General features: G+C 41.8%; 1 protein-coding gene across 7 annotated transcripts in view; it reads right to left on the reverse strand.

Annotated features, from left to right (window-relative positions):
- The window catches only part of FOXP1 (forkhead box P1), a 213,530-nt gene that overhangs the window by 43,883 nt on the left and 155,653 nt on the right, over nucleotides 1–13,994 (reverse strand). For all 7 annotated transcript variants that reach the window (XM_023758106.1, XM_023758108.1, XM_023758109.1 and 4 more), the window contains one exon: nucleotides 6,738–6,842. In XM_023758106.1, the coding sequence (XP_023613874.1) occupies nucleotides 6,738–6,842 (105 nt within the window). The remainder of the gene's footprint in view (nucleotides 1–6,737; nucleotides 6,843–13,994) is intronic.

Below are 13,994 nucleotides of genomic sequence, written 5' to 3' on the forward strand. Positions count from 1 at the left end.
CCCAGGTACTGCAGGTGATAAAACTCATTTTTCCCTAAAGAGACAGCTAAAAAGTACCAGTTATACATTTATGAAGTACCAGCAATCAAAATTATGGATTTTCTAAAAGGTTTTTAACTACTTTTATTGAAAGGAAAATCGCTGTCTCAGACTTTTGTGACACTACAGCTAATAATAAATTTTACCATTTAGACGTAGCCGTAATAGGGTAGACAGTGTCAATAAAAGTGTGGAGCAAAGATGATCCCTGTCTTTTAAGTAACGCCTTCTAATCACACACCGGAAATGCCACGTGAAATACCTAATAGCTCTTACAGCATATAGACACACAACAGAGTGTCCACAGCGACGCAGCCTGCTGTCTACACACAGGCAGGTCTATGCAGAATTAATTGTAGGGGTAGACATTAAAAAATTCTTCTAATGCTTCCACAGACTACAAAAAAAAGATTACATTTCATTTGCATTTCTGACTAAAATCTGTTTGCTAAAAAAAAAAAAAAAGTGCATTCAAATGTTATTTGCTTCTTTTAGAGCAAACTGGTGGCATTGGGCCTGTTATCTTTGGCAAACTTGTCTAAACTTTTCTATCTAATATGTTATAGATCACTAGAGGGCACTGTGGTATTTAGGCCACTCTGACCTCTTTGAGAAGTTGGTAAGGTCTTGAACTCCTGAACAATGTCAGAAATGTGAGAGACTTTTTAAGGGGAAAAAAGTTTTTTGGTAACACCCAATTTTTATTTTTCTAAAATGACTAAAACTGCATGATACGTGGAAAAGTCAAATTCATAACAATATTAAGCTCATTTTGTAATGGGCAGACTTGTCACCTGGGATGGGGACACACTGTGGGCTGGGATTCGATCTGCATACACCACGGTATAGACGGCCAGGCCTCTGCGCGGCTCCCTCTCCTGCACTAACCAGGGGTCATTTCGATGCAGAACATCCAGGCGTGCAAACTGAGAGCCACAAATGGGTCTGAAACAATTTATGATATCCGGCCTCTTTCACATGTATTAGCATATACCTGGTTTCTTTAACATACACTTTGTTTTTCTAAAACCACAAACAGAGTTGCTGGAATTTCATGTGGAAGTGCTTAAGGGGCTGAAAGTTAACACCTTTGTGATCCTCCCAGCCTCACAGTGGCTGTTAAACAAAAGCCTCTTTGTCCAGGCTTTCTTGAAATGTTTTCTTAACATGTTCCAAGTAGTTTTAGGCAGGGAACTAAAGTAAACAAGATGTTACCATGATAAAAACACTTGTGAAAACATTACAGAAAGCACTTAGTAGTTTCTTTCACATAAAACTCTTCACAGTTTCGAGAAGTAAAATTCACAGAAAAAAAACTGTTTAGAGCAAATCAGCAATGAAATATCTTCTCCTGTCTATAACCCTGGCCTTTTCCAAAGGGTCAAAGTTTCAGCTCTGGGCACTTTCTCCCAACATTTCTTTCCCTGCCGGCCATGCCCATTAGAGCACGTATAAAATTCATTTTGGCTTCAATAAGTAATATACATCTCACTAATATTCAAATAAATTTTTCTTTTGCATGGTGTTTCCCCCCCCCCCCCCCCCAGGAGAAAAAAACAAAAAATGGAAACAATAACAAAATAACCACCAAAAATTTCTTTCAAATAGATATTTAGCAAGGATACAAATTACACTTTTATTAGATGTTATACAAGTGATCATCTAAAAGAAAATCTAGGGAAAAGGGAATATTTCCCCCAAGCACTTAAGGGTACCTGGTATTTGAGCAACTAGGGTCTGCACCTGATTTTACATTCTAAGTGGGAAACAGGAAAATGTGGTTATGATTTAACTTCAAATTCACTCTCTACCTTGCCAAGTAGGAGTCCCTTTTTAAAAAGAAAAAGGGGTGAATTATAAATCCATGTTTTTACTGGTAAAGATTGTGTTCGACCTGGTTTGAAAGAAAAATACTGATCCCAGTGGCAGCAAGGGTGGCCAGGAGCCCCACCCCCACGGCTTGTTTTGTTTTTCTGTGTCTGCAGATGCCAAGCCACGCAGGCTGCGGGTTTCACTAGCCTTAGCAGGGCACCTGCTGGTGCAGTCACTCCTCACAAATACGACAGTCACATGGGAACTCATGGTTGATAGATTTTTCAAAATCAACACTAAAACTGTAACTTGTTTTGAGAAAAAACAGGGAAATAAGTGCGTTCAACAGAGGGGTGTCTGCAGATTCTGATAAAGTGGCCTGGGAGCCGGGGGACCGGTGGTGAGATGAGCAGTGTTTATCTTGGAAATCCAGGCCCTGTGGTGGCCCTCGCCTTGGGAATAAACACTGAGAATGGTCACAGACAGTGTCAAATCTCGGCTTTTTATTTACCAACAGTTACAATACTGCTTTCTCAGGAGGGACAAAGAATATCACCTTTAGACCCCTGAGTCCCCAGGCCCCTCCCTTAACCCCTCTCTCAGTTCACAGTGGCATTTTATTGTCAGGTGGGATTTTTGTCCCGAACCGCTGATCCTGGCCTCTCTGGAAGTTACATGGTAGCACCCTAGCAACAGATCAGAAAAACAGTTACCCATCAAAGTCACTTTCCCCTCACACGGGACTCAGAAAGCAGGAGCCCAGCCCGTGGCAGCTGCTGGTGCAGGAAGTAACGGCAACACACGCATGGACACCCCAAACAGGAATAAACTGTGAATTCAAACGAAAATAACACTGGGCAGCAATGGCCAAGGAACTGCAAAAAGATTTCTCAGCTAAAAATGTGATGATACCAAAAATTTCACCCTGTGTCAGAGGTCAGCAATCTGGTCCCAGGGACACAGCCGCCCCCACGTGTGGTCCCGCGGCTGCTTCTGCACCACATGGCAGGGGAGTTATGACAGAGACTCTCAGTTGCTGTCTGATCCTTACAGAGAAAGTTGGCCGTTCCCTGCCCGCGACCACATTCAACCATGTGGGGTTCTTATTGTTAAATGTATGATTAACAGTTACTAGGAAGAGGCTTTTCTGCCACTTCAAGGCTGTGCATAGTCACAACCCCTTCCCTGGGTATAGGTCAGACATGAGTGGGTATTTTAAATGATCTCTCCTTAAAAAATACTTAATTAGGTAAGTAAGAAGAGAAGTACTAATATTCTTTAAAAGTGCCTCGTATGGGCCAGGCTCTTTCCACGATAGACGTCTAATTCTAACAGCCCTCAGAGGGCTTCCTGCTACCATCTTCCCAAACTACAGGCGCTGACACCGAGGCCGAAGATGCTATGTAACCAGCACAAAGAACACAATCGCACTAACAGTAAGTGCCTGCACTACCCAATCGGCCTTTCTTCAAAGCTTCTTTATGTAAGGAGAAAGCATACAGTTAATCAAATGCACTGCTCGAGCCTTAAGTAGAAGGCATATAGTTAATAAAATCACTGCTTCCAAGCAGGTGGTACCGTGCAGTTAAGAGCAAATGCTATGAAGCCAGAATGCCTGGGGCTGGATCTTGACACCCCCTGTTATTAGCTGTGTGACTTAAGGTCTACCTGTCGGCTGACAGTAATACTTCAATCGTATCACTGTAAGGTGTGTGTGAGGGTTAAGTGAGTTATAATATGTAAAGCACTTGGGATTGTGCCTGTTGCACAGTTCAGGGCTCTTTAATTATGAACTCTTACCAGGGGAGTGTAAGATGAGGAGATCAGAATATACTAGGAGGTGAAGAAAACCTATGAAGCAACATCTACATCCAGGTCAGAGCAAGGAGACCTGTTGTTGAGCAAGAGTGCCTGGGAGAGTCCAAGCGCCACGAGTACCAATGTGCTGAGGCCACAAGAAAACACAACAAAGAAAGGCAGAGCATGGACCAGAATGTGCCAGGAAAGACCTGCTTTCAGTCTACGGATCCGGCAATTTGAGAAGAACTGCCTGAAACATCACTCCCAGTAGCAATGACTCCAGGACACATCCTTGAGGGGGCACGTGTCTGTCTAAACCACAGCTGGGTGGCTCTTTCAGTCCGTTCACTGGGAAGAAAAGCTGGCTTCCTGACAGCCACTGCGCTCCCTCAGCCTGCACCGAGATGTGGGGAGAGGGATCTGCAGAAGACTGTTTTCCACTGCATCGGGCAAGAGACCGAAACCTGAAGACAACACTGAATTTCCAAGAGCTAACATCATGCTGTCGAAGAAAATTAAAATCCTGCATTTGTCATACGTGGCTGACCAGCAGGTCACTCGGGAAAGCACGAGAGAATGCACTGAGCTCTGAAGGTTCCCCTGAGCATCCCCTCTCCCCGCCCGCGCTGGTTCACAGCCCTCACTGTTCCCCCCGCCCCCTCCCTCCACCTGCAGTGCGCGGGGTGGACAGGGCTGGCTCTCAGTGACTGGCTCCGAGCAGTGCGCGTGGCTCACTCTGAGCTATGACAGTCTGCCCAGGACTTTTTCTGGGAAAGAGATGCCCTCTGGGATTGATAAACCTGTGACCTGTCCATCTGTCTTCTTCAGCCGGTTCCCCTTGGAAAGAATGAAGGCAGCACAAAAGAAAACAGAGCTAAGAGACAAAGAACGGAAAAGGGGAATGACCTTGCTTAGGCATCTGGGCGCAGCCATCCTGGAAGCGGCTCTAAACCACTGGGCTTCCCAGTTACGGAGACCAATTATCACCTAGAATCCCGGCCACTTCTTTGGCGTAAGCCAATTTAAGTTGAGGGTCTACAGCTTCCAAACAAAAGTCTCTGACAAAAGTAAGTCAATACATAAGGACTAGGAAGCAAGCTAAAGCTGCAGGTTTGGTGGTGGGCTTTCCAATTCCACTGAGCAAACATGAACTGAGCCCAGCACGTCCCACCTAAAACTACTGGATCTGACAGCAGGCTTCTTATACAAGAGCCAGACTCGGAACACCGTGAGGAAAGGGTGGTTTTGTTTTTGTTTTTAAGGAATCAAGTCTAGGCCTCAATCCTAATGATCTTCTGATTCATTTCTTTAGTACTAGATGTGGTTTAAAATGGTGCTGTCTCCTCGTGGAGGTGTCCTTTTGCATATGTACATACATATACATATGTATGTGTGTGCATGTGCATCCCCTAATTGTCAGCTCACATAATAAATGACCTACGATTTGCAGATTAGGGTGGAAATACGTTTGGCTATTAACAAAATGCTTTAAATGGGTCAAATTGGAAAACTACCCGTTTTCCTGTGACTCTAAAATTGAAACATGTCACCAAAAGTATTGATAGCAATTTTATAGCTCTGAAGACTTTATACAAATAAATCCTGGTTTTGGATGTTCATTGGTCTTTCTATAGATGAGTGAAATCAGCACCAAGATGGAACTTAAAAGTGGTTTCTACAAAGATCTTTTCCTCTTAATACCTAAATAGGAATTGGCAAATGATCAGGAAATAACAATACAAAGATTCTATAATGAGTGATTCATAAGAGAACAAAGCCCAATAGCACTAACTTGAATCATAATAATTGCAAAGTGCTGTTGCTTAATTTAAAATAAAATATCACTGATCTTGACTTGATATTCAGAAACAACTGTAGGCATCTCTTCCTAAAAAATTGTGAGTACTTCCATTTTCAATGAACACATAGTGCTGTTAAAGTGAGATATTAAAGCTGGGGAGCTATGAAATAAATCCATAGATTTCCATTCATGAATCGAAACATGATATTCACCAAATTGTCTTGCAGGTAACACTAGCTCTACCTCTAAGGTGGCTTTAGTATTACATTTGTACCCAATTCCATAAAGACAGATAGATTGTTCTAACAATATGAAGTCCACACAGGAGCAGACAGACACCTCCACGTCAATTAGCCTATTTCCTGAGTCATGAATGAGAGAGAAAAGCCCAAAGAGAAGACCCTCCCACACTCCATTTGTAAACCATCATGCACCTAGATCTAGAGGAGTTATATCTGTACATATATTTGATTGTTCCATGGTATAGAAATATATTAAACATAATGTATTAACTTTCAGTCTACATATCAATGACTCAACGATATTATCAATATACTTACAAGATGTCAATCATGTAGGGCAGGTAAGGGAAATATTAAGCTGCAGTGCAAAGCATTTCACTTCAGGTAGACACATCAATAACTTCCAGAGGTACTTGACATGTGTTACAGGTTCAAACAAGATAACCCAAATTTTAGTCATACTTCAATTGTAGAAATTAAAGTTACTGCGCTCTCCACACAAGGACAAGGATGGGAACAAAAGTCAACAGCAATATAGAAAGATAAGAACCAAGCTGTCAGCATTTCCTCAGCAGCCATTGTTTATGTTTATAAAGTCAATTGTACGGAAACACAGAAGAGGCCCAATCAACAAGCTGCCATTGGCCAGTAACTGGCACCAATTTTAGAAAAGTAGGCTAATGAGTAGTCACTGATTTGTTGTGTAGGGACATGAATAAAAGTGAAAACTAACTGCAAGTTTAATATTGGGAGAATGTTTTTTTTAATCACTTTCATTCTGGAAAAAAAAAAAGGTGAACATAGGCTCTTACTAATAAGTGCGTCACACTGCCCTTGGGCGGGTGCACCCCTTGCTCTCGACAGGGCAGGCCTCCCTCCAAGTTGTAACCATTCCCGAGACGGTGTGCCCGACCTTGAGATGTCCAGTCCCTCTCAAAGCAGTTGTGTGACACCCTCCAGCAAACAGGCATTTGATGAGGAAAAGCATGGACGGGGGGGGGGGGGGCTACGAAAAGAAGCAAGCAACGTAGAACCATTCTTACTTTAGAAACGATGGGAAATCTTCGCACACTGCTTCACAGCCTGGCCACTTGCACACACCATGTCCATAGAGCGGATGGCTATGGGGGTGCTCCTCGTGGGGCAAACTGAAAGAAAACACACAGGGGCTCAGAGAAGGAGCCTGCTGCCAGGGACCACCCCGCCACGGAACCCACAGAGGCCCAAAGCCAACAGGAACGACTCTGAGCTCCCTTTCCCCAGGAATTTCACTCATTAACTCTGCACTGTTACTTAAAAGCAAGAGTTAAATGCCCAAGTGCCAACAGTGCAATGTTAGAAACGTGCCACCGTGCAGAAAAAGTGTCTGACAGGCTTTGATTAGATGCAAAGCTCTCTGCTCAGACTGCGAAGGATTCTTTAAGGAGCTAGAACGTATCTTTTAATCTGCACAATGAAATTGCAAAATCTGTACTTAATTTTGATTCTCTTACTGTTTTTTACCCAGATTATACATTATTCTCTTCCCTTCCACCATAAATTACTTTACCATAATTCACACAATCTTTTCACAAGTTAATTTTGTCAAACAATAATGCAATTAAATAATTGAGAATAATAAAATACTTCAGAAAGATAAACATATCCAAGTAGATAATTAGCTTAAAAGAAAAAAAAAAGCTAATAATGGCAAGAAGATCATATCCCTGAAATTGCTGACCCAAGTGTGAGAGAAAACTTGGCAAGAACAAGAAAGGGTTAAGCCCCCGGTGGGGTTCCGATGGATCCGAGGATCTGGCCCATGGACCAGTCATGGGACCCGGCCGCGTGCACTCGCTGATGAACCACATTCTCAAGGATTTTCTCTCTTAGGTTCTGTAGCTAGACTTGTTTCAGACAAAGTATTTTTACAGTCGTTTCCATAACCTTTTCCATCAAATAGAAATATAAAACTAACACTGAAAGTTGTGTTTTGTGCACAAGCACATTCTCTTCAAGGAAAGGGCTATTTTGCAACTTTTTCCACTGCCTCTTCCTGACTTTTAACTTCAAGCACAGGGAATTATCACACACACACTCACACACTCACACATGCACGCATGCACTCCTGTGCACACACAGGAGTCTTGTATTTTATTTTATTATTTGAATTTTTTTTCTAGAGAGAGGAGAAGAGAGAGAAAGAGAAACATCAATGTGAGAACGTCGATTGGTTACCTTCCTTACGTGCCCCAACCCGGGATTTAAACCAAAGCTTATGTGTCCCAACGGGGAATCAAGCCCAAAACCCTTTGGTACACGGGACGATGCTCCAACTCACAGAGCCACACCGGCCAGGTCGTGAGTCTTGTATTTGATATCACCACTAGGATGTGTATTAATATATTTTATTGATTCACATTCATGCAGCAGACATACACAAATGCCACTTGTCCCTTACTTGTAATTACTCCACAGTGAACATTAAAAATAAACACACTTATGTAGCTGTAAAAAAGAAGGATCTTTTGCCCTTTGAGACAGCATGGAGGGATCAGGAGAGTATCATGCTAAGCAAAATAAGCCAGTCAGAGAAAGACGAGAATCACGTGATCTCACATATTCAGTGGAATCTAATGAACAAAATAAACTGACTAAAAAAAGAGATCCAGAGACATAGAAGCATGGAACAGACTGACGAATTCCAGCGGGAAGAACTTACATGCATATATGCATTGCCCATGAACAGACAATAGTGTGGTGAAGGCCTGAGGAGGAGGTGGGATCAGGGTAGAGGGGGTCAATGGGGGGAAAAGGGGGACATCTGTAATACTTTCAACAATAAAGATAAACTTTTTAAAAACCATGAATATTAAACACACACATACACAGAATGACACCTTAACAAAGATCAATAGATCTCCCTATGGCTTTTGAATGATTTTGCTGGAAATCTAATATGATTTGAAAATAATAATAAGCTATTTTGCCTTAAAATATAAAATAAACCTGGGAACAACAACACACCCAACCCTGTACAAAACTAACTTATGAGAGCACTGAAGGGTGCCCCTCACAGAGACAAGAATAACACAAGTAAACTAAGATGGCCGTAGCGAGATTTATGAAAAAGCCCGAGAACAGAAGGGTAAAATTCCATTGGACTGAAGGAAAGAATTGCTATTATCCATGTTCTCCTTCATATTTTTTTAAAGGAGTAAAATAGATGTAACCATTTTAGATGATGGATACTAATAAAACTTATGATAATCACTTTATCATCTATGTACGCAAGTTATTATGGTGTACAACTTATACAATGCTGTATATCAATTATATCTCAATAAAACTAGAAAAGTAGGTGACACAAAATAGAATTTAAAGAAACTGACAATATTTGAAATTAAAAAATCCTTCTAACTACTAGAATTTTCACATTCTGAAAGAAGGAAATCATTTTTAAAAATGTTATTACAAATAGCTTAAAAAGAAAAGAAAAATCTTAACCATAATAACTTTTTTCCTTACCAATTTTATTAAGATTATTAAGGTATTTTCATAATGTTAACAGTTAATATATGTTAATTACAGAAAACTTGGAAAATGTTGAAAATAAAAATTATACTTACACACATACATATTTTTGACAAATTAAAGCATGAAGTTTATATCATTCTTTTATAGCCAATGTAATTTTGTAAATAAGTCCTCATGGTATCAACCAGTCTTCAAGTACCTTACTTACTGATGTGTAAAGACTCTAGTCGCATGCCAAAATTTATCTAACCTTCATCTGCTTTGGACATTGAGATTCCTTTCCTGTTTCCTTAACTTATGAATAATGTCAGAAATAAATTTTACCAGGCTGAACATCCCAGTATATAACTGATTTTTACCAGAAGATACATTCAGAGAAATGGGATCACTCAGTTAACAAGAACTAAGTTTTAAAATTTACTATGAATATTCTGTCAAGTTGCTCTTAAGAAATGCTACATGCCAACTCCATTCTTAGCCATTACACATATTTTTGTGTGATTCTTTAAACTGGAAACCTGAAACCTCAACTAGAGTAAGGATATAAAATTAATATCAATACAGGCATACCTCGAGATATTGTGGGTTCAGTTCCAAACGACTGCAATAAAGCGAATATGGCAATAACGTGAGTCACGCATTATTTTGGTTTTCCAGTGTATATATAAAAAGTTATGTTTACACTATTCTATGGTCTATTAAGTATGCAATCGCATTACGTCTAAAAAACCAATGCACTTACCTTAATTAAAAATACTTTCATGCTAAAACCCGCTCCCCACTATGAGCCTTCAAGGAGTGGTCACCTCTGTGGCAGGGTTCCACAGGCCTTCACATTGTAAGACAACAACTCCAACTAAGGAGTATCTACGAAGTGCAACAAAATGAGGGATTCATGTAGCTAAAAACTGCAAATGCTGATTCTACTGTGCTTTCTGGGTTCAGCTGAGAGTGTTCTGAAAACAATCTGAGGAAAGAAAATACTACCCACTCCGTAGAGGAGCTGATGGCTACAAGAAGATGTACGTGATTTCACGTGCTGCTTGCGCTCCCCCCACGCCTGGGCTTTGGTTAACGTATCTGTGAAGGCTCCATGGCTTGAATAAAAGCTGCTACGCACTAAGAATTTATTGTTCGTTCAACCTGGTCAGGAAGGACAGATGGCAACTGACCAGGCCTCGGAGGGACAACCAGTGACCCCTGAAGTCCAGAGAAAGTCAACTCCTCGCACTCCGACTCCCACACTCAGAGTCCGCTTAAAAAACTTGCCTCTGCATTAAAACTATGTTCTTATTATGAAAAGATTATCTGCTCTTATTTTTTTTAAGTTCATATGACACTGCAGGCTCCCGACGGAGCACGCGCCTCTCCCCAGCCCAGCGGCCGCCCGCATTCTGCGCCGCGCCCGCACGGCCTGCTCATGCATCCCTAGTCTACCAAGTGGAAACACTCACACTACTGTCACTTGCTTCCCCCTGTTAATATACCACTGGATACTTTTAAATACACAATTGTCTGAAATGAAGTGCTCGGCTTTGGAAACAAGAGGAACAGACTGGCAGGGGACCTGGCAGAACGTCCGGAGAAAGATCCTGTAATAACTGCCGCCCTTGGGGCCGGCGCTGGGAGGCAGGCGGTCATTTTTTGTTTCCGGTGAAGTTGGTATTTCGTGTGCTGCAGGAATTGTTTGCCGTGCAACGGTAACTCCTCATATATGCAAACACACACACCCACGGGAAGAATCAGCGCTCTGCCCTCGGCCGCTGGCCTCTGGCCCCTCCTGTCTGAAGCCCCGTCACCCCACCAGCCGGACAGTCCGTCTCAGAGGAGTGGGGCTAACACTCAAGTTCGGACTGCCTTTGGGGACTTGCCGGAAAGGACAGGAGGGAACTTCAAAAACAAGGGAAAGAAGGTTTTTACCCTGAACTGATTAGGAGATTTATAGAATGAAACATGGGAAAATGACCACGTGGTATCCAATGGTCAAATAACTCCTGTGAGCCAATCACATAACTAAACGGTTCAAGGACCACTCGCGGGGGAGGGGGTGGCTTTGCAGCTGCCTGGGCCAGGGACAAATAGACGTCCTGGCTCTGAAGGAATGAAACTTGTTGGCCCCAAATTAAACTTTTTAAAATTGAGATTCAGTTGCTTAGTAAAGTGTCTCTCACTATAAACTCCTGGGCTGGAAATTCCTAGGGACAAGGGTTGGGTCTAATTCATCTCCACACGCTCAGTACCTCCCACAGAACACAGGCCAGTAAGTGTTAGATGGACTCATGAATGAACAGACAGGACATAATGACATCATTCTACTTAATTTCTATACACTGAGCTGTGCATCCTTGTTTTTTGGAAGGTAGAGACCTGTGTTAGTATCATTCATGTTATTAAAGGTAATGACCAGAATGATGCCCATGCATTGGAGAAAACAGCATTCTGGCACTTTCGATTGATTTTATTGTGAATATATCAAATACAAATAGTATGCAATCAGAAAAACCAGCTGATTTAACACTGTCTTGATAATCCTTGACATGTAAAAATTAAGGATGATTTTAACAAAATAATAATGATAGTATTTCAGATTAGAAAGAGCCGGCTTGCCAAGGAAAGGGTGATTACACATACATATGTAACAACAATTCCTGACGTTACACAATAGTAAATACAGTATGTTGTCATGTCATTTCCTATGACATTTACTTAAGAACTGTTTCTAGACATAGAAGCATGGAACAGACTGACGAATCTCAGAGGGAATGTGGGGGTGTGGAGGGGGTGATTAACCTGGGAACTTATATGCATATACGTAATGACTCATGGACACAGACAATATAGTAGTGAAGGCCTGGGGGACGGGTGTGGGGTCAAGGGGGGAGGAACACAAACAAACAAAGGAAACATCTGTAATAAAGATAAATTTAACAATAAAGATAAACTTCAAAAAACTAATTTTTTATTTTCATATCAAAGTATATCAGCCAGAGACTTAACCTCAACACTGACTTCAGCCTTTGAGAAGATTTTATGTAACACAAAGGTTCCTCAATGATGACTATCCACTACTGCCTTCCTAAGTTCACCAATTAACCAAAACTCAGACCTACAGCCACTGAATTCACCTGCTAAAACCAAGAACAGCTCACTTTCAGTCTGCAGTCTTCAGTGGTCCTTCCACCATTAGTCCTGTGAGCTAATTTTCTCTGAGGCAACTGTGAGTATCATCGTTGACGGAGATAAAAAGAATAGACACTGCCAGAACCGGTTTGGCTCAGTGGATAGAGCGTCGGCCTGCGGACTGAAAGGTCCCAGGTTCGATTCTGGTCAAGGGCATGTGCCTTGGTTGCGGGCACATCCCCAGTGGGGAGTGTGCAGGAGGCAGCTGATCGATGTTTCTCTCTCATCGATGTTTCTGGCTCTTTATCCCTCTCCCTTCCTCTCTGTAAAAAATCAATAAAAATATATTTAAAAAAAAAAAAGAATAGACACCTTGCTAAACTCCAAGGTATTTCCTACTAATTCAAATGCCAGCTCTCCTTCCATAGGCACAGGGCTCCTCTGTGCCCTGCCCCGGGCTCTCCCGTCCATCTTTTATGTCTCTCCCTACTTGTTTTTTCTTTTCCAAATTCACCTGTCTCCTTCCTCTCTCAATTTCTGATACATCTGCAACAAAAGGCTACATCTGTTCCCATTTGGATTTAAAGCTTCTCTTCCCGACCCCAAGAAAAAATAACCCAGATCATAAATTGTATTTTATTTCACTGGCATGTTATTTGATAAATTAAGTTACAGAAAACTGCTGGTCATTCTCCAATCACTCAAAATTGTGGAGTACCTTTTTCTTTTCTACTCTCGGTTTCTAAAGACTCGCCTATTCTGGACATTTCATATAAATGAAATCATACAGTACGTGGCCTTCTGTATTTGGCTTCCTTCTCTTAGCATAATGGTATGTAGGTTTACGGACACTGTGCAGTGAGTGTCAGCCCTTCGTTTCCTTTTCACGGCTCAATACTATTCCTCTGATGTACGTGTTCTGTTTATCCACTCATCAACTGACAAACATCTGGGCTGTTTCCACATTCTGGCTATTGTGACTAGTGCCAATGTGAAAGTGCATGCTAGTCTGAGTAAGTTTTTAAAACTCTGGGCTACATATCTAAGAGGAGGGTGTTGTCATGTGGTGATGCCAGTTAACATCGTAAGGAACTGCCAGACTCTTCTCCAAAGCAGCTGCACTGTGTGAGGGCTCCAGTTTCTCCAGATCTTTGCCAACACTTGCTGTATGGCTCTCTTAGCCACCCCAGTGGACGTAAAGTGGTAACTTTTTGTACTTTTGATTTATATTTCCTTAGTGATTAATAGTGTTGACATCTTTTTATTATTATCCACCCAAGAATATGTAATATGTTTACTGATTTTAGAGAGGAAGTGAGGGGGGAGGAAAGGAGAGGGAGAGGGGGAGGGGGAGGGAAGAGAGCGGGAGAGAGGGACCTATCAGTTGCCTCCTGTACACACCCCAACCCGGGATCAAACCCAAAACCCAAAACTCATAAATAGAGCCCACAAGGATGATGCTCCAACCACCCGAGTCCCAGCCACGGCTGATGCTGACATCTTTTACTGGCCCTCTTGACCCGTGTCTATCTTCTTTAGAGAAATATTTCTTCATTCCGTTGCCCATGTTAAATATTGGGTTTTTGTCTCTTCTGCTGAGCTGCAAAAGTTTTGTTTTATTTTTTTTTTCCTATGTTCTCTTCTAACAGCTCTAGCTCTCACAT

The sequence above is a fragment of the Myotis lucifugus genome, unplaced genomic scaffold (assembly GCF_000147115.1).
Source record: "Myotis lucifugus unplaced genomic scaffold, Myoluc2.0 scaffold_123, whole genome shotgun sequence".
NCBI classification, from domain to species: domain Eukaryota; kingdom Metazoa; phylum Chordata; class Mammalia; order Chiroptera; family Vespertilionidae; genus Myotis; species Myotis lucifugus.